At 41.4% G+C, this 21,736-nt stretch overlaps 1 protein-coding gene across 4 annotated transcripts in view; it reads right to left on the reverse strand.

The window, feature by feature from the left end:
* PDSS2 (decaprenyl diphosphate synthase subunit 2) overlaps positions 1-21,736 on the reverse strand; it is a 233,325-nt gene that overhangs the window by 21,331 nt on the left and 190,258 nt on the right. For 2 of the 4 annotated variants that reach the window (XM_045806957.2, XM_087865359.1), the window contains exons 7-8: positions 11,473-11,588; positions 6,520-6,552 (exon numbers count right to left, since the gene is read on the reverse strand). In XM_045806957.2, coding sequence (XP_045662913.1) covers positions 6,531-6,552; positions 11,473-11,588 — 138 coding nt within the window. In that variant the 3' untranslated portion in view covers positions 6,520-6,530. The remainder of the gene's footprint in view (positions 1-6,519; positions 6,553-11,472; positions 11,589-21,736) is intronic. The other 2 variants (XM_045806956.2, XM_087865360.1) reach the window with 1 other exon arrangement.

The raw sequence follows: 21,736 nt of genomic DNA on the forward strand, positions 1-21,736 counted from the left end.
AGAGGAAACGAGAGATTCAGTGCAGCCGGCGATGCCGTATGGAATACTTTGCCGAAGGAGCTAATGTGAAGTCCCAGGGAAGGAGAAGCAGCATCTGCCCAAGAAAGGGGTACACGAAAGAGAAAACACAGTAACATCTGGTCTCTAAATGTGCCAATGTGAAAATTTCTCAGAGCCAGTTAGCTAGGGTTATGAGAGAGAACGAGCAGGCAAAAACTGTCTGCCAAAAAAAAAAAAAAAAGAGTCTGGCTTTGTCAGTAAAGAAAGGACAATAATATTTACAGAAAATTTTCTATACTCAAGCTTCAAAAAAGTAGAATTTTGGACTCAGTCTGTAGCAAAATGGTGGAAGCAATTTATATATAATAAAAAAGAGAAAAAAAAGACTAAAAGGGCAAACCTTGGAAAGGAGAACCATGACACGAGAGGAAAGCCTCTTTTTTCTTCTTGAAGGGAAGTGATGATATGTGATCATGCAAATGCAATGTCTGCGGACAACACTGTTTGCTGGTGGGAAGAGAATTTTAATGTATACCCTATGCAAATGCGTTTTATAATAAAACAGAATGTGTGAGGCCTTCTGAGGGCGGGGAGGGAGGAGAAGAGCTGCTCCAGACACTGTGCCTGAGCGTGGTGGGACGCAGCCAGAGGCTCGCATCACTCGCAACCCTGAACAGCTTCCAGCAGACAGGGCACGTCACAAACCCACTCCTTTAAAACAAATCTCTCTTACGTTCAACCGAGAACTGGATGCCTAATGAATTAACACCTGCAAGATCTTTCTTTACCCAGTGCTTAACCTTGAGCAACTCTGTGCTTAGAGCGAACCTCAGGAGGAAGACATTAAAAAAGCAGCTCTCTCTTCTGTACTGAGTCATGGGGAAAATCATGAACTGCACAGGAAAGACTAGAGAAGACTGTAAAGAAAGCTCCTGTAAACCATTTAGAGTCTTCGTGTCAAAATTAGCAGGAAGGTCAAAGAAGCCCCATTAAGGGCTGGTCCAGAGTACTTGTGAAACAATGAGCAGGGAGCCGTCACAGCCTTGGACTGAGTCTGCTTTTGACCAAGTGCTCTTTATTCGTATCTGGGTATCTGCAGCAATTATTAAAAAGAAATTGGGAAAAAGTCTGCATCTCTACGCTGGAGATATTTAAGCGAGCCATTTTGAAAGTGTTGAAAAATTAAAATTGTAGAAAGCCGAACCATAGGTGCCATGTTTTGCCTGAAGTGGTAAAAATACCATCTGCCTCAGTCTTTTAGCAGCAGGCTTGTTTCGAGGAGCAGTAGGCTAAACTGCAGGCATACGCTCAGCTCCAGCTGGGGAAAATACACAGACGTTTGTAGATGTTTTTCTAAGCAAGAGTAGTCAACATACTCGTTTTCTTTCAGACATATATATGTTACCATAGCAAACCAAGCATGAGTGTGGTCCGAGAAGCTTCTCCACCAGCCTCAACAAGTACCCATGAATTCCTACAATTCCATAGGTGGCACTCTTCCCCCTAGCACTGCACTGAATCAGCGGTGCTTAGCCATGGGGCCCGCAGCCCCGGGAACACGGACGGACTAGGGGTTGAGAGAGACCCACCCAGGGCTATAGACCAATCACTGTAAATAAGATCCCCATCGCACTGTGCATAGGAGCTCAAGTGTTAGCACCAGCTTTCTGGGTCACAATTCACTTCTGGTAATTATATTCTGTCTACTCAAACCTCTGCAGTTTTAACTAGGTAAGTAAGACGTTCCTCGTTTTTCTATTTTAGAAGCTACTGGGTGCCACTGCCTTGCAGTGACACAGCCCCCGTCCTCGCCCAGACTCCAGGTGGTTGAGCTTCCGCCACAGGTGGAGTCCTCCCATGACTCTGTTAACCACCTGACAGAGGCAGGAGAGACGTAATGAATTCATAGTTGTCGAGTGCTTTGATATCTTAAGATGAAAGGCACAGTGGTGGTGTAAAGCATTCATATCCAGCCTCTATCGCAATAGGAATTCAATTAAAAAGTAACTCAATTTCTTATCTGAGTGTTTGAGTACAAACCACTGTTTGGCGGCAAGTGACAGTCTCAAGATCCAGCCAAGACTGATTTTGAAATGACCACCCCTTCCACCTCTTCCTTTCCTTCCCTGCCATGCTGAGACCGACAGAATTTGAGAGATGGCAGGTGAGGCCACAGAGCACATGGCCAAAATAATTTTCTATGGTCTGCAAATGGGATTTTTCAGATAAAATTTGGCTTTTGGGTAAATACCACCTGGAAGTAACAACATTTCTAGCAACGAATACATTTTATGATGATCTCCAGAAATGGCTGCTGAGATTTTCAAATGTAGTTTTACAGCTAACCCCACAAGGGCAGCCCTGAGCTGCTAAGCACGTGGCCTGAATCAGTCAGCACGAGCACCATGATCATGCCGAACAGAGAGAAACAGACCTGGGGTCGTGCTGTGTATTAGTACGGGCCCACGTACTCTGCACGGGAGACAACATCATAGGCTGCACGCTGCAGACGTCTCCCCCATGCCTTGGGTTTAGGTCTGTGGAAGGATGATAAGTCTAGGTTAATTGCCTAGATCAGGTAATGGCCCTTCAATGTCAGAACTGTACCACATATTCCAGAGGGGGGGCTTCTGTTTACTGGCGTGAGAAATATTGTCACTAGGCACTTGGGAAGGCAACCTTAGGGCTATTAAACATTGAGCTGGACTGTGTTATATAGCCAACATATTTTTAAAATGGTTCACTGAAGCCTAGAATCCTCCATTCCGGACCTCCCAGAACCTCCTGCACTTGAAAAATAACACTAACGCAACTCACGTGCATGCATTTGCTAAGCCCACCTACACAGAAGCCTGTGCTGGGTACAGATGATGAGACCATGGACAAGGCCCTGCCCCTGGAGCTCTTACGTTCCAGTGACAGAGAAAAAACAGAAACAAGCAACTCAATGAAAATGATAATTTTAGGTTACTATAAAAGGGGGAGTGGCTACTTTATTGTTATTTTTTAAAGATTATTTATTTGAGGAGAAAGAGAAAGAGCGCACAGAGTGAGCAACAACATGAGTTGGGGGGGGGCAGAGGGAGAGGGAGAAGCAGACTCCCCACTGAGCAAGGAGCCCCATGCCAGGACCCTGGGATCATGACCTGAGCCAAAGGCAGACGTTTAAATGACCACGCCACCCAGGCACCCCTGGGGAGTGGCTACGTTGGATAGGGAGGTCTGAGTCAAGGAAGCATGTGACGGCAAGGCCTCCATCAGTCTTGCTCACGGTGGCAGGCAGCACTGACAGCACCCTGCACATATTAACTGTCCAATACATGGTGGATGAAGGAATGAATCGCGACCTCAGGTATACAAGATAAGAATGCCTCCCACCAAGAAGAATGTCTTCTTTCAAATTTGGGACGGGCCCGAAGAATTGACTAGCACTCTTCTAAACTGCTATGAAGGAAACGGAAGGAAGACCAGAGAGGTTAAATGATACTAGATTTTGCCATGAGTTGCTGGCCGAGCCACGGCTTGGTCCAGGGGTGTTCTATCTGTGCATCGTATTTTTTCCTTTCTCTTAACCTTTTCAATTGTCATGTGCCTCTGCAATAAAAAACCCTAAAGGAGTTCTCTGAGTCATCAATAAACACCAATGATCAACAGTCACTCTATTGCCAAATCGTGTGGACTTTCCCTGACTTTTTTGTGTTGGCTTTCCTCTACTATCACACAGTGAAATTCCAGCCTTTATCTCCAAGCTAGTATATTAAGATGTTCCCAAACAATCTTTTTAACCCTGTTGATACCTGCAATGTGTGTCAAAAGCATCTTTCTTCTCTGAGATAAAAAACCCTATACCAGATTTTCTCCTGAAACTAACTTCATGTGTCTTCTATTTTCTCACTCATTTCTCTCTCTTTTTTTAAAGATTTTATTTATTTATTTGAAAGAGAGAGAGCAGGAGTGAGGAGAGAGGCAGAGCGAGAGGGAGAAGCAGGATCCCCACTGAGCAGGGAGCCTGATGTGGGGCTTGATCCCGGGACTCCAGGATCATGACCTGAGCCAAAGGCAGACGCTTAACCGACTGAGCCACCCAGGTGCCCTTTTCTTATTCATTTCTTACTCTTCTATTTTCACTCATCCACTCCTGCCTTCCCATCCTCCCTCATTCAGTCACTCACCATTTACTATGTGCCAAGCACTGTGTTAAGCACCAAGTATACAAACACAAATAGGGCACTGTCCCTGCCCTCAAAGAGCTCACAGTGTATGGTCTGTCCCATAAGAGGGGCATTATAATATTACAGAGTAAGTACAATGACGGAGAGATGCACGGTGTATTAAAGAATGAAGTAAAGCACTTAATCCAGCCTGGGGAACCAGGGAGGACTACCTGTAGGAGATGATCCTAACTGAAGCCTTATAGAAAGAACAGGGGTAGCTGATAAAGGGCGATGGGCATTTCAAGCAGAGGGGACAGCATGAGTCAAGGCAGGAAAACAAACAGTATGTTTTGTGTGATCTGGTGCTGCTGGAACACAGGGTGGGAAGAGATGACACTGGAGACTCCCTCTAGGGGGTGAAATCATCCAGCAAGCTTTGAATTTGCCTTATCAATGACATGAACCAATTAAAGGTTTTAAGCTGGAGTATGAAACTGTCAGGTTTATGATTTAGATGGACATTCCAGTTGGTAATGGACTTGTGGTGACAAAGTCAGGAAGACCAGTCAGTAGGCTTTCCAGTGATCCGGTGAAGAAACTCAGTGTAAGTAATGGAAGGCAGGTCAAGAGGAGGGGTTGGATTTAAGAAAATGAAGGTTACAAAAATGGCGTGACTTGGTAAAGAACCTGGGGGTGAGGGAGTAGAAGCAGTCGAGGGTGACTTCTAAGTTTCTCACGGCATTGCCTGGTGGAATGACAGTGCCAATATCAGGAGAGAAAGTTAAAAGGACCAGAGATATAACATGAGTGGACACTGACGTAGACCATGGATTTTGGGTAATGATGGTATGTTGATGTAGTTTCACTGACTGTAACAAATATATCACTCTCCTGCAGATTATTGATAGTAGGGGAGGCTGTGTGTGTGTGTGTGTGTGTGTGTGTGCAGGCAGGGTCAGGGGGGATATGGTAACTCTTGATACTTTTTGCCAAATTTTGCTATGAACCTAAAACTTCTTGAAAAATTAGGTCTATTTAGGGGTGCCTAACTGGCCCAGTTACAAAAGCATGCAACTTCTGATCTTGAGGTCATGAGTTTGAACCCCACGTTGGGTGCAGTTTACTTAAATAAATAAAGCTTAAAAAAAAAAGGCTATTAAAAAAAAAAAAAAAGACCAGAGATGTCAGGGAAGATGGTGAGTTCAGTGTAAGATGCCTGTGAGAGACGCAGGGGGCTATGTCCACATCCCGAGTTTGGGCATATAAGGCTCAAGTAGATACCTAAGACAGAATGATGCATACGGAGGCCCTCAGTTTAGAGTGCTCTTATCTAGTCTTTCTTAAAGGAAGCAAAAGTTCGTGAGACAGAAGGAGGAACTGCATCTCAGTCAAGGAAAAGAGAGGAAAGCCATGGAGCCAAGGGGGTACACCCCGGGGGACGTCAGGAGAGCACGAGGTTCCGGATCAGCCCCGAGAGATCATCGTGGGTTTCAGCTGTCCCACTGCGAGCAGAGCCCTTACAGCTCGTATTTCTTCCTCCTTGTCTTTGGAGTGCAGGTGTGCTCATACCGGGGATATTCCTGATTGCTGCATAAACCAGATGGTTAGGGTGTTCCTTTAGCCAAGCAGCTGTATGCATCCCCCACACCTGCTAAAATGTTCCATTCGTCCCTGGGGGAGCACAGAATGTGACCCCAGCATGTTCAGAGGCTTGCACTGGTGCACTGCAATCCGAACTCCCACGGCAGTTTTGAAACGACGCTGTGTGTCAGAATGATCTGTGGAGCCTTTTTTCAAATACTTCCTTCCTGCCCCTGCCCTGCTCTCCCCACCAGGGGATTTTGATCTTGGTGAACGAGGGTGTGACGCTGCACCTAGGCATGTGTGTTTTCAAAAGCTCCGCAGAGGATGTGAAAACTACTACCTTTCGGAGTCTTCGGCGGCTCTGTGTGGTGCTGCTCCCGTATTATCTAGCAGCGCTAAAAGCCAAAGATGCCTAGGGCGTCTCTCTAGCAATGGTCAGTGATCTCATGCAGTTTATTTTTCCGCACAGCACTGATCACATGACTTTATATGATGTATCCATTTAGTTGTTTATTAGTTATTTACCGCGCACCCTGGACTGTAAATGTCCCAAAAGGAAACACTTCATCCGGCTTATTACTGTTGTAGTCTCACACCTAACAGTGTCTGGGATGAAGCAGGCACGCAGTCAGTACACTTACGTGCTAACACCTGTTACGTAACAGGGAATGTCCCTCGACTTTGAATGGGATGATTCTCTTTTGACCTTTTAAATAGAAGCAAAAACCACACACCAAACTGAAATGTATAAAAGTGTATAGTATGTATAACATCTACTTACCTTAGCATAGTCTAATCTTCCTTTCTCTTGAGCCTAAAGTAGAAAGAGGGGGAAATTAACTTGTTAGTTCTTTAAAAATTATTTAGTGCTTCTATAACGTGTACTTCTCCAAGAATAGAGGTCAACACTCTGTCCCTTGGTCCCCTACCATGTATCTCTTTATACACTTACATAGTTGTATCTCTATACAACTATATACAGACATTTTTTTTTTTTGAAGATTTTATTTATTTGTCAGAGAGAGAGCACAAGCAGGGGGAGAAGCAGGCAGAGAGAGAAGCAGGGAGCCTGATGTGTGGGTTCCATCCCAGGACCCTTGGATCATGACCTGAGCTGAAGGCAGATGCTTAACCGACTGAGCCACCCAGGCATCCCTACATATAACACTTTAAACACACAGAAAAGTTGAAAGAACAGGATAGTGAGCACAGGTATACACTCTATCTAGACATGACAGTGGCAGACCTTGTTTTTTTTTTTTTTTTTTAAATAATGATTTTTTATTATATTATGTTAGTCACCATACAGTACATCCCCGGTTTTCGATGTAAGGCTCGATGATTCATTAGTTGTGTATAACACCCAGTGCACCATGCAATATGTGCCCTCCTTACTACCCATCACCGGCCTATCCCATTCCCCACCTCCCTCCCCTCTGTAGCCCTCAGTTTGTTTCTCATAGTCCATAGTCTCTCATGTTTCATTCCCCCTTCTGATTACCCCCCCATTTCTTTATCCCTTTCTTCCCCTACTGATCATTCTAGTTCTTATGTTCCATAGATGAGAGAAATCATATGATAGTTGTCTTTCTCTGCTTGACTTATTTCACTTAGCATTATCTCCTCCAGTGCCGTCCATGTTGTAGCAAATGTTGAGAACTCGTTCTTTCTGATAGCTGAGTAATATTCCATTGTATATATGGACCACAACTTCTTAATCCAGTCATCTGTTGCAGGGCATCTTGGCTCCTTCCACGATTTAGCTATTGTGGACATTGCTGCTATGAACATTGGGGTGCATATGGCCCTTCTCTTCACTACGTCTGTATCTTTGGGGTAAACACCCAGTAGTGCAATGGCTGGATCATAGGGTAGCTCAATTTTTAACTTTTTAAGGGACCTCCACACTGTTTTCCAGAGGAGAGTGGCAGACCTTGTAACTATTCACCCCACCATGCTTCAGTACAAGTCTTATGAGCACAGAATGCCTCATACATAACTACATGACTATCAAATGTTAAAAACTAACAATAATTCCATATTATCTAACATATAATCCATATTCAAATTTCTCCTATTATCCCAAGCCTCCCCTCCCCAATCACAATGAATCAAGATTCACATATTGCACATGGTTTTCTTTTCTTTTTTTTTTTTTAAAGATTTTATTTATTTATGTGACAGAGAGACAGCCAGCGAGAGAGGGAACACAGCGGGGGAGTGGGAGAGGAAGAAGCAGGCTCCCAGCGGAGAAGCCCGATGCGGGACTTGATCCCTGAACGCCGGGATCACGCCCTGAGCTGAAGGCAGACACTTAACGACTGCGCTACCCAGGCGCCCCTGCACATGGTTTTTGTATCTCTGGTTAGTCTTTTAAATCTCGGCTAGAGCCTCCCCATTTTTCAAGAAGTAAAAATAAAAACCATTAACTTTTTCATGAAAATCATTGTTTTTTGTTTTTTTAGATTTTAAAGTAATCTCTACACCCAGCGAATGGGGCTTGAACCCATAACCCCAAGATCAAGAGTTGCATGCTCCCTGGCTGAGCCAGCCAGGCACCCCGAAAATCACTGACTTTTTTGTCTTATTATTTCTTCACAGTGTCATTTAACTCGTCAGTATTTTGCTTGCAAACTGAAAGTTAGGTCTGATAAAGCTTGCTTAAACATTTCTGCTGTGAGTACTTTATACAGAATATTACCTACTTAATATTGTATCACTTCAGGAGGCACAAAGTATCAGGCTGTCCCACTCTTAGTAAAGCTATAAAATTGATCACTTGGTTAAGGTGGTGACTACCAAATGGTTCCACTGTAACGACATGTTTCCTCCTGCACAAACAATAAGTAATCTGTGGGGCCAGTGTCTCCCCCACTTCCTTTGGCATAATTTTTATTATGTTGTATTATGTTGAAAGGCCCCCACCTCCACCCCACCCCACCAGGGATAATAGAGAAGAAAGGAGGAATTGAAAAAGACATACAAGGGGCACCTGGGTGGCTCAGTTAATGATCTGACTCTTGATTTTGGCTCAGGTCATGATCTCGGGGTCGTGAGATCGAGCCCCGCATCGGGCTCCATGCTCAGCAGGGAGTGTGCTTGGGATTCTCTCTCCCTCTGCCCCTCCCCTTTCTCTCTCTAAAATAAAATAAATCTTAAAAAAAAAAAAAAAAAGACATGCTATGGGGTCATTTTATTTAAAAATATTTGGTTCTTAAAAATTTTAAATTAACACATATATTCAAAGGTATTATATATAAAATCCTAACATGATAAAAACAATCAATGTATTAATCTTTGTTGCTATGTCAGCTCATTTTTGTAGATTTCAGAATAAAACTCCTGCTACCTCTGCACAGAGTAGAACCATTCAATTTGTAAACAAGTTAGGTCCTGAGACCATTTTGTTCTTGAGTCAAAAATGACACTGTACAGATAAGGAAGGTGGGCAGATGACCTCAATGAGAGAAAAGGAGATGTTTATAGAACACTGGTCCTGACTTTTCTTGCTTCTTTATAATCCTTTAAAAAATGTCTACAAAGATGGCTGCATTTTGTTTTTCTTATTTTCATAATAAGTAACTTCGAAGAAGACACTGCTCAGGTGCAGCCATTGGCACCATCACAAACCACTCTAAGTTAAACTTGTGACTTGAATGTTTTCTATGAAACACAAAGGCTTCTGCAACCAATGTATTATAACGAATAATTTGGGGCTTTCAATCTGCTCTTCCAATTTTTTAGGGATCTAGATTTTCAGTGAACTAGGAAGAGTTTGGACTTAGTCCTAAGATGCACTATACCACAAGGAATATGAGTCAGTTCTTGCAGAAATGTAAAAACTAGGTTTATTCTTCTCTCTGCTCAGATATTTTATATTTACTTGTTTGTGTGTCTGTGGACATCTTCTTTCAAAAGAGTTTTGTCTACACTGAAAATCCCTTTCTCCACTGTAATGTCCGCAGCTCCACTGAGCACGTCTGTAGAGTGCACTCATGACCAGGTACTAAACTTGGTTAGTGCGCAAATCTGAACTGGACTTGACCCAAGGAATAATCCATGGCTTGTGACCAAAATTTTAGCAACAGCATTTCATAATTTGCTTAGCCCTTAAGTTCTCAAACTCCCAGCTGTCTCTTGAATTCATTTTAGGTTAAGAGATATCTGACATTGAGGCTGATCCTGTGGTCACAAGCTTTCCACCTTTTCCATTGTTCGTCCTTTTCTTTGTCTGTTGCTGATTAGTATGGATTGCTCGAGTACAGCACTTTTCAAATGAGGCACAAACTGGGAGCTCTACAGAATTGTTCCTACTGTCAAACAACCCATTCCTGCAGCAAATTTGCTGTTTCCTCACCGTTCTAACCAGCTCAACAATCTGCGTCTTTCAACATTCTTATCTTTCAGTGTTTAACACAAAGGGTATGTTGGAAGTGTTGAAAGCAGTATTTGTTGAAGGCTAGGAAGTTGAGGAGCTTTTGTATCTTGAGATCGCAAGGTAAGGACAGAGTGAGAAACGAGATAATTTACAATGACTTAGAGTGGACTTTTCCTTTTGGAGGTATTAGGTCACTTTCCAGTTTGTCTCATAAAAAAAAAAATCAACAGCTGTTTCTTTACGTAGGAAGAATGAATGTAATGCTGGTCATAGATGAGAACATTAGTGTGGTCCTATCAGAAATTTTTGTAAAACCTTTTTTCACTCCTTGGATTATAAACTAAGTATCTTGGAGAGTTCTATTATTTTGAGGTACTCGTGCTTTATCAATCACAAGCTATTTTCAAAGCCTCTCCTTTTATTTTGTATTGCTAGCTTCGTTACCACCCTTTCACCCAGTAGAGATACACTTTGCAGAGAAACACCATGTATGTGATCCACATCTGTTCAATATCAGCTCTTAAATGTTTTGAAAGCTGAGAGATTAGAAGCCTACATGAAATGATAGCACGACCACAGCCATTACAACCTGAACAGACTTCAGCTGTTGATATGCAGATCCCCTGAATGTCCTTTGTATTTTTTCACAACATCCTAGTTCTGTGAAACCACTTCATCCTTGACTGCTTTAGCTTGTACATAAAAGTATGAGTTATTTTATAAAACAAATACTATAAATATTTAAATACCTTTGTAGGTACCTAATATATATGTATTTCCAGCTACGTGTGTTAATGTCTACACAGGTCGTATACACACCTAAGAGTACACATTCTGATATAAAATTTTTTTCACAAAAGGCTTTTAGAGCTTAAATATAGCACATTAGAAATGATGATTTAATCCCCCTCTCTAAATAATATTTCTCATTAAACATTACCTATTCTCTTTCTTTTTGTAAAACAGTTAATTTGGGAGGGGCCATAGTTTCTCTTCGATTGGATGATTGCTCATTCACTAAATAATTATCCACCAGGCACCTCCTAGGTTCAGGTACTGCTTAGGCACTGGAGACGGAGCTGTGAACTGAAGAGATAAAAATCTCTGCCCTCATGGAGCTTATCCTCTAGGGGTTGCACAGCCTTGTTTAAATAGGCTTCACATACAATCTCCCTCTAGGACTTATGCTCTATGAGAGTAGACCAATTTTCTTTCCTGTTCACAAATGTATTCCATGTCTAGATCAGGACTAGTATAGAGCATATGGCCAATAACGCCCAGTGAATGAATGCACAGATGGATAAATGCCTTTTCTTTATATATGTCGGTTATGCCCTGTCTATTCAGGAAACTTACGAAGCAAAGTTCATTATCCTCACTCCCAGTTCTAGGAAAGTTGCATGTTTAGATCCAGAACGCCAGGCTGTAGTTAACGTGGAACCATTAGCTGATGTTTGACAAGTCATTTTTACCTGTATTGAACAATACCATATGTTCACTTTACTGCCCAACTTCTGTTTATAAATAGGCTAAGGAGGGAAATCTATGGAATACAAATTCAAAGAATTCATGAAAATCAAACAACGAAAGATAGAACAGAGAAGAGTGATCTAGTAGCCTTCCCTTAGATACAGCAGTTTAGTGTAATTAAGCGCCTCAACCTTGAAACCAGTATGTTAAAGTGAAAAGAGCCTGGAACAGATCCCTCAGGACATTTAAGAACCACACCACAAAGCTTAGAGTGCTAAGGACGCCTTGGCTATGGAAGAAAGCAAGTGGCTAATATCTTGACGGTGACCACTCCAAAAAGCACTGTGACCTCTGGGAAGATATGATATGCAGGGTGTCAGAAAATATGGTTTCTAGCTCATAATACATTAATACCTCCAACAATTTAAAAATTCTTATGTGCATGTTCATTTTCTTATCTGTAAAATAAGAATATTGGCCTAGACCCTATGTTCGCAATGTTGGGCTCTCACAAATGCCGGCTTGGCTATCGGAATCACCTGGGTAATTTGTTAAAAATGCACAGCCTCAGTACCCTGAGTTTCTGACTCATTTGAAGATCACTGGTCTAGACCATGTCTAATGCCCTTTTCAATTTATGCTTCCGTATGCATCAGTGTTTACTTCAAAGGCTAAATGAGAACAACTATATAAACTCCTTAAGTCTCAAGGAGAATGGAGTGCTGTAACTTTCCCCTCTTTTTCTGACATCTGCCACTTATCATGTATATTTCTAGCAGAGCAAGATATTATTAAAATAACTTTCTCACTGGGGCCCAAAATAGGCTGATATAAAATAAATCCAGACTGTATTTCAACAGCCAGCAGTCCCGAACCTCTTCCTGCCACACTGTTCATCTCCGGAAGCCACTGTAAATCCCCCCGTACATGGCAATTCCCTGCGGGCTTCATTACTAGGGTCTTTAAAAGGGATTCACTCATCTTTTTGCTCCTGTAGGTGTGCTTCTTGTCAATCCAGGTCAGGAGAAAAGAAAGTAATTTTTCCTAGTCTTTAGCAGTTCACAGAGAATGTGTGGTTTGAACCTTGTTTTATCTTAAAAAAAAAAAAAAAAAGTGAAAATAGACAAGATAGTGTGGCAGTGCTCACGACACCGGAGGCCTCCTCAGACAGCTACAGGGAGCACTGTAAAACAATATTCTGCACAAAAGCAAAAAAAAAAAAAAAAAAAAAAAAAAGCCAGCATTCTGAGTGAGAGGGTGCACAGAGGGATTAATACCAAAGGTTTATATACCAGTCTCTGCAGACCAAAGGCAGAGAGATCCCCTGTTGGTAAGTAATGGATGTACAATGTGGTCTTTTACGTTAAGAAACAAATGCTTTCTTATAAGTCAGGTAACAAAGAAGGATGGGATGACATAAATGAACTGTTTCCAATTTTCAACTACTGCTATTTGGACTGGAAGGCTGGATATGGAGAAACCTTTTCTAAAAGTAGAAAACCAATATTCCACAGCAGGGGGTCCAGAAATTGCTAGACACTGATCATCTCTGCTTATCATGTTATTCTTCCCAAATGCTAGCAGCTATATTTGGGAATAACAGTCGTCTTTAAAGAGCTTCTGTTTTTAAAATTTTAAGGAAAACTACCTTTCTCCTCAAACTTTTTCTCTCCTCAAACTTTTTAGTGGCAAGAACATCATGAACACCCATTTACCCTCTACTTACATTACCCAATTGCTAATATTTTGTCATCTTTGCTTTCTCTTTGGATGATTACTTGCTGCCTATCTGAGAGTAAGTTGTAGACATCATGATGTCTCATCCCTGAATAGTTCAGCATTTATCTCCTAAGAACACCGATATTCACCTGCATAACAACAAACCCATATCACGTCCAATAAGTTTAACGCTTCCTGTAATATCTAAGAAGTCTATACTCAAATGTTTCCAGTTCAACCAATAGTGTTGTTCAGAACTGTTTTTACCCCGATCCAAGATCAAGTTAGAAATCGTACATTCTCTTTGGATGTCATGGCTTTTAAATCTCTTCTAATCTACAAGAGTCCCTACACAATACCTTTTATGTCTTTCATACTACTAGCATTTTTTGAGTCTGGGTCAAGTGCTTTGGAGAATGTCCCCTATCCTGGATTTGTCTGATTGTTTTCTCATAATTAGATTAAATGAAAACTTTTTTTCTTTTTTTTTTTTTGGCAAGACAACTACATACATGACGCTGTATACTTCTCCATTACATCAGGAGTCATACAATTTCTGTTTGTCTCATTATTGAGGAAACTAAGTTTGTTCACTGCTTCCCTTTGTATTTAATAAGTAATCTGTGAGGTGCTTTGAGTCCATGTGAATATTTGGTTCCCTTCTAACCATTCACCCAATTGTCTTAATCCATCATCCATTAATAATCCTTGTTTGAATAAAAGATTACTTTGGTGGCTGCAAAGACAACGATACTTTAAAGGTCTTTTGCGGGAATATCATTGGCCCCTTTAGAGAAGACAGGTCTTACTGAAAATAAATTCTCTGTGCATTTGTGTTGGTATGAAGAGGTAGAGTGTAGTTTATATATGAAAAGGTTTATTGGGGGACAGAGGAAGGGAGGAAGGGTAGGACCTCCACCCTCATCCTGGAATGGTTCGGGTAAAATGTATGAGGATTTAGAAAGCTTACAAATCAGGGGCGTCTGGGTGGCTCAGTTGGTCAAGCATCTGCCTTCGGCTCAGTTCATGATCTCAGGGTCCTGGGATCAAGCCCCATGTCAGGCTCCCTGCTCAGCAGGGAGTCAGATTCTCCCTCTTCCTCTGCCCCTTCCCCTGCTTGTGCTCGCTCTCCTTCTCAAATAAATAAATAAAATATTTTAAAAAAAGAAAAAAGAAAAAAAAGAAAACTTACAAATCAGAATCTATTGGATCTGCTAGCCCCGAATTTTAAGCAATTGAATTTTGGTTTGGTAGGAGAAGCAGGCCTTGTACCAACCCAGCTTTCCAGTTACAAAGCAGGAAAGGTATCAGAATAGGAAGGAACAGGGCAGGTCTCTCGTGATCCTGATCATTCTTGCCTATAAATAAGACAGTACAGAAGGCATTTGCAAGGAAGTCAAGACCCTTCAGAACTGGACTTCTCAGGAATCTGATATTACCATCTCTTTCATCTGGGAAAGCTCATCTTTGGAGGGAAATGTAAATATCCAAGGATTAGCTTTTCTGTATTCTCTTCCTTTGGCTAACTGGGAAAAGAGGAAGCCAAAGACAGGTGCACAGAACGTTATGGTGTCCAGTTAAAAAAAAAGAGGAGGGTAGGGGTGCCTGGATGGCTCAGTTAGTAAGCGTCTGACTTTTCATTTTGGCTCATGATCTCCCTATTGTGGGATTGACCCCATGTTGAGCTCCGTGTTCAGTGTGGAGTCTGCTTGGGATTCTCTCTCTTCCTCTTGCTCTGCCCTTCTCCCTGCTCATACACTCTCTCTTTCAAAATAAATAAATAAAACCTTTAAAAAATAAAAAAGAGGAAGGGCTTATGTTATCTACATAATAAATTTTTCTTTATTCAGAAGTCTTGTCATCCCTTTGCAAGCCTTTTTTCTTCCTGTGCTTTCTTGGAATCTGGAACAGACATGAAATTCAAAATTTCAAACACAGACAAAATCTACCCAGATTGCAGAAAGGCCACGAGCAAGGAAATCAGGCTGAAAATGGAATTGAGTTGTTTCCTCCCGTGGCCAGGTTTCAATGGGATGGCCACTAACCCTGACGGTACACCTCAAACTCATGATGTCAAAAATAAAATCTAAACCAGTTTTTCCACTTAACTCTATTTCTATTAATGGCACAATTATTCCTATAATCCAAGTTCAAAATCCTGGTTTTGGCCTCTGACTGCCCCTCCCCAGTACACACCTGCCAGCTTCTCCCTATCATACCAATTTTCAGGCCCTGTACATTTTCTCCCTGAAATGCGCCTCCCCCCCCGCCCCGCTGCAAGATTTTAAGTAATCTCTAGACCCAAGGCAGGGCTTGAACTCACAACCCCAAGATCAATGCTCTACCAACTGAGGTAGCCAAGCGCCCCTCTCTGAAGTGAGTTTTACACCTAACCTCCTTACCTTCCCATTCTTGTCGCCAACGCTCTGATCAGTACTTTTCTCCTGCACTTATCAATAGGTTCTGCAAAACTTCCTAACTGATCTCCTTCTCTCTGCTATTTCCTTGTTCCTTTCGTCCTATAGGATGTGCCCAGACATAACTCCCTAAAACACATTTCAGACAATGGCATTACCTTGTTCAAAAACTTTCAGTGTCTGCTTCCTGACCTGAATCAAGTTCATTTTCTGCAAGCAAACATCCACAGTCTATTTTTTTAAAGTGAAGTAAAATTCATATAACATAAATTCGTCATTTAAACTTTTTTTTTTAGATTTTTCTTTTTTTAATTATTTATTTGATAGAGACAGAGAGAGAGAGAGAAAGGGAGGAAGAGAGAGAACAAGCAGGGCGAGCAGCAGGGGGAGAGGGAGAAAGCAGGTTCCCTGCCGAGCCTTGATCCCAGGACTCTAGGATCATGACCTGAACCAAAGACAGAGGCTTAACCGACTGAGCTACCTGGGAGCCCCCGTCATTTAAACTATTTTAAAGAGCATAATTCAGGGGCATTTAGTACATTCAGAATGTTGTGCAACCGTCATCACTATCAGTTCCAGAACATTTTTGTCATATTGTAGCACGTATCAATCCTTCATTCCTTTTTACGGCTGGATAATATTCCATTGTATGGACATACTATATTTTGGTTATCCATTCATCATTTGATGGAGGTTGGTTGTTTCCACTCCCTTGGCTATTGTAAACATTGCTCATCTGAATATTCAGGTACATGTTTTTGTTTGAACCGAAGTCTTTAAATATAGGCACTACGTACTATTTCAGAGCGATTCTTTGCCTGTCCCTATCCTGCCCTATATTTTTCACATTCCATCCAAATGATAATACTTGTATTTCTTTGGATACAGTGCACTTGCCCATCTGCATTCCTTTTTCATGACTTTTGTTGCCTAGGAAGCCTCTCATTCCCATCTGTGCCACTGAGATCTTCTTCAAGGACCCCCTCAGATACCATCAGTTTCTCAAATCATTTCTTGACTTTCGTCTGTGCTCTCTAAATGACATCATTACAGTATTCCTTGTATTTGTGTGTTTCTTTCATCCCCTCTTTAAGAGGCCACAGACAACCTACAGGCAATTTACTGCTGTATATCCTGTGGTCAAGCACTCTGTTTCCTTAAATGTAACAGAAAACCTTAAGAAATATTTTAATTTAGGAGATACCTAGAGCCATTTCACTCTTTGTGGTCTCATTAACATTCCCTTCAAATGCCCACACTGTCCACCGTCTGTGGTAGAGGATATCAATATTATTCTTTTTGAAACAACTCAAAATAACGTAAATAATTAGAAGAATGTCAGGTAACATTAATGAAGACTCTCTGTGCATCTTCTCTTTTGTTTAAGAACATCCACGGTTATGTTCACGTACACCAGCCTCGGCTAGCAATCTTTGCTTCACGTTTGAATAAGAAGTAATAGCAGGATACCTACGGATGAGTGAGTTACAGCTTAGCAGTGGTAAAATGTAGTTCACTTAAGGTAGTTTATGGCCGGTTATGACAGTGTCAGAAAGTCACAAGCCTAAATGACATTTCAGTACTTTCAGAAATAGCCAGGAATACATAATCATAATTCCTATCTCTTCGGTGACTTATAATGCAGCAGAAAACTAGAAGGATCATTAAAAATAAAGCTTGCTGACCTGCAATAGCCTCTGGACTCCCTGAGAGAGTCAGAGCTCTGTGGTTCTCTGAAGGATTCTCGTTTCTTTTATTAGAAATCAAAATGGTAACTGAATAATGACTTCACCTCCCTAGGGTGAATCACCCATTCACTCAGTATTTTTACCTGATCATTATTTTTCAGCAGCTTCAAATTTAAATTTAAAATTAAGGTAGAATTTAGTATGGAAACATTGTTCAACAATATTTTTCAGCTGTTTCAGGTCTGGCCTGGTGCTCTTAACTGCCTCTTACAAAAGGGGTGTGTGTGTGTGTGTGTGTGTGTGTGTGCGCGTGTGAGCACACATACGCACCTGCCTGCTTATGGGTGTGATGGAAGACAGCTATCTAAGCTATCTAATCTTAAGACTTCAGGAGTTGAAGAAGAGGTAGCAGGGCCTGATATGAAAAATTCCAGAAGTTTCTTCTTCCTGGCTTCACAAGGATGTTGAATGGGCACTAAGGGTATGTGATCTCCTCTTCCCTTCCCTGCCTAGTCATTAATTCTCACTCTCTCCAAGCAGGAAATCGAAAGGGTAGATGGAACACAAACCTGTCTGTGTAGAGCAGGGAAGTAATTTTACATGTGATAGTAAGAAATCATAGGTGACTTCCATCATTGGGAGCAAGACTTTTCCATTTCTCAGTGTCAAAACTAGTATTAAGCTTCTAATAGAGATTAATATTTTTCTTATAATGCATTTCTTACCTATAAGACCTATTTCTTAGATTTATTTTAGAGCTGAAAGGGACCTCAGAATGACCTAGTTCAACAGCATCATTTTACAGAAAATAATAACAAGGACATGAAAGACTGTGATTAGGGTTATACAGATGCTAGCCAAGTCCAAACTAGAATCCAGATCTTTTAAAACCTGGTCCTCTATGGGCCGTTTCTGCTCTACCAACTTGACTTTTTCTCTTTAACAAAACAGAGCTGCCATCAAACAGCCTAACTCTGTGAAAACCATACCACATACACTTTTTTGACAAATATTAATTTGATGACTATTCCAATTAAGTCACTATGCCAGCTGCCACAGATAATTCAAAGGTGAATTCACTGTTCTCAAGGATATTGAAATAAAATTCAACACCTGCAGAGGAAAGGATCACAAAAATGCAGTGGAGGTAAATATCAGGAAAAACTAGAGTACGAGAGAGTACTAGAACTAATTTCAGGATTAATAAGTGACCTCTCTGAGCTTTAGGATAGAAAGTCCCTCTCCGGTATTATGCTAATTGTGTCCCCTAACTCTGACTAGGGGGCATTCACAGAACAACATTACATCATCTAGAGCTTTATATAAACATGAATATTATAATTTAGAAGATTAAAATAAACTCAAGTAAGGAGCCTTTAACCTGGGGAATGTTTCCCCTTGCATGACAAAAACCAATTTCCTATTTCTTATTTCTTTCAGATGAATGAATCTTCTCTTCACCAGCGATCCTGTTCATGACTCAGACTTGGAGATGTAAGAAGGGTCTGAAGCTACTGGAGCAAACCCCAGCGGCCTGGCAGTGCTGTGAGATGGGCAATAAACTGCCAGTCTTTCCTGAAGGATGAGGGTCTAGATAGTATCACAGGGAACCTAAGTTGGTGGGCAGGTCATTATCTGCTCACAGACATCATCTTTACTGACCTCTGGACAAGATCTATTTGATTTATTTGAGTTACTGCCTAAGGCACTGGTTATTTGGAAAGGATATCCCTCTGAAAAGTTAAAATCAAGTTGGAGTTGGTGATCTGGGAATATTTCACCAGCTGTTTAGGAAATCCTGGATTCTCATGTTGTCTACATTTAGGACTTTGTATGCTTGCAAAGAAACTAAAAATTAAATATGTCCCTTTTCTGTGAAGCTTCTTTAAAATTCATATCTCCGATACATATATATATGAATATATGTAAATAGCCAAGGGAGAGTTGGTAGCTTCCATTCAACATATTTAGCTGGATCTTTTCAACCAAAATGTAAATCTGCAATGTATTCTAATGTAACCCAATTAGAGCTACTAACACCATCTGTATATATATTTTTGGTTCAGCTGTCAAAAAACACACAAATACACCCCAGTAATACAATATTCAATAGTTGTATGATATTTCATTGTACTACATTTCATTTAACCTTTTTTCTTTTTTTTAAAAAAGATTTTATTTATTTGAGAGAGAGACGCACAGAGAGAGAAGGAACGGGGGGAGGGGCAGAGGGAGAGGGAGAAGGAGACTCTCCAGTGAGCAGGGAGTCTGACCCAGGGCTCTATCCTAAGACTCCAGGATCATGGAGCCCAATGTAGAGCTCGATCCCAGAACTCCAGGATCCCCACCTGAGCCAAAGGCAGATGCTTGACCAACTGAGCTGCCCAGGTGCCCCCTTTTTTCTATTTTTTAAATGAACCAATTTTCACTTTTTCTTTTTAGAATTACCATTTTAGTGCATATTTTAATAGGTAAGTCTTTGTTCACATCTGACCTTTTTTGGAGGATAGATTATTAGAAGTGGAATTGCTACAGCAAACGATATACAATTTTAAACTATGTTCTTAAATAAAAGCAAACACATGTATTTAAAAAGCCAACTATTAGACTTCTCATAAAACAACCTAGCATTCTCCAGACCCTATCTGTTCTGTGTCCCTCTGTTTAGCTGTTTCTTCTGCTGTTTATCTTCAAACAGTGCTCTTCCTTGATTTTAAATTTCAGACATTATCTATTGATTCTACCATGAAAGGAATAATTACATTTCTTACATGATGAAACATACTCTTTTTCCCTACCCTCCTCCCATTGATTACACTCTTTGGCTTAAATCAATATTCTGTATTTATATTTGTATGCTGTATAAATATTATTCTCTAAGCCATGTAGAGTATTATGTTGTATTTCCCTTCTTATACATTTAAAATTTTTTCACAACAGCTAATAACTGCTTATCTTAATCCATATGTTTAGTGTGGCTGTTTTAAAACTTGGCCCCAAATTCTTGGACATTCTTCCCGTTGCTAGGTGAGTCTACAAACTGTTCTTGACTATGGGTGGGCTTGTGAGTGTTTGATAAGAGACGATGGAAATGACTGTGTGTGACTGCTGAGGCTGGTCATAGAAGAAGATGCAGTCTCCACCTTGTTTGCTGGAACACTTGTGTTTGGAGTTCTCAGCTGGCCAGTAAGAAATCTGACTAGTGTGAGGCTGCCATGCTGCAAGGAAGCCAAGCTAAATGGAAGAACCACGTGTGAGCATGCTCATTGGTCAGCAACGTGGTCTTGAGATCCCAGCCCAGGTGCCAGCGTGAGCTGAGTCACCTCCAGCCTCCGGGTCATTCCAGCTGAGGCCCCAGACGTCACGGAGTAGTCATCTCTGTGCACTGTCCAAACCCGACTCACAAGACAAACCAACATAATGACGTGGGTATTTTAAACAGTAACACTTAGTTTTCTACGTATCTATCGTTAATTTGTCTTCAATTCTCAACATGGTTGGGGTGCCTGGGTGGCTCAGTCAGTTAAGTGTCTGCCTTTGGCTCAGGTCATGATCTCGGGGTCCTGGGATCGAGCCCGGCATTGGGCTCTTTGCACAGTCGGGAGTCTGCCTCTCCCTCTCCCTCTGCCCCTCCCCACCTCATGCTCACGTACTCTCTCTAATAAATAAATAAAATCTTAAAAAAAAAAAATCCTTGATATGGTCAAGCATGTTAGTTCCATTGTTTTCCTTAGAAAAATTTCTCCTAGAGATCTCTGTCCTCTTGTCCCAGTCTGGACTGGAGGCATAGCCATCAGCCTAGGACTTGCTTGGATGAGAGACCGTGTGGCATGTCACTTGTTACTTAAGCATGTGGGCCCTGTGGCGAGCCTGCCTCGGTTTGAATCCTGGCTCCACTACTTGCTAGCTGTGTGACCGTGTGCAAGTTAATTTCTCTGGGCCTCAGGCTCCTCATTAGTAGAGTGCTTGGCACACAGTAAGTGCTCTTCTTGTTGGCATTATCACTGTTTATTATTCTTCCTTTCATGTTGTCCTGGGAATTTCCACTGCCTCCAGCCTATGTCTGGATCCCCTAGTTCCTAGATTCCATGTCTTTCTTGGTTAGTCCTTCGTCTTAATAAAACACATCGCCTGAAATACATCTCTTGAAAAAAGATGCTTGGGAGGTAAAGTTTTTCGAGACCTTGTGTATCTGTTTTGAATTGTCTTTATTTAACACCACGCTTGATAATGTGACAGTCATAAAAATCTAAGTTGGAAACAATTTTCTCTTTGAATGTTGAAGCTATTAGTTCATTGTCTTGAAGCTTTCAGTGTCACAACTGA

This window comes from Ursus americanus, chromosome 11, assembly GCF_024610735.1.
Source record: "Ursus americanus isolate L20-20 chromosome 11, mUrsAme1.1.p, whole genome shotgun sequence".
NCBI classification, from domain to species: domain Eukaryota; kingdom Metazoa; phylum Chordata; class Mammalia; order Carnivora; family Ursidae; genus Ursus; species Ursus americanus.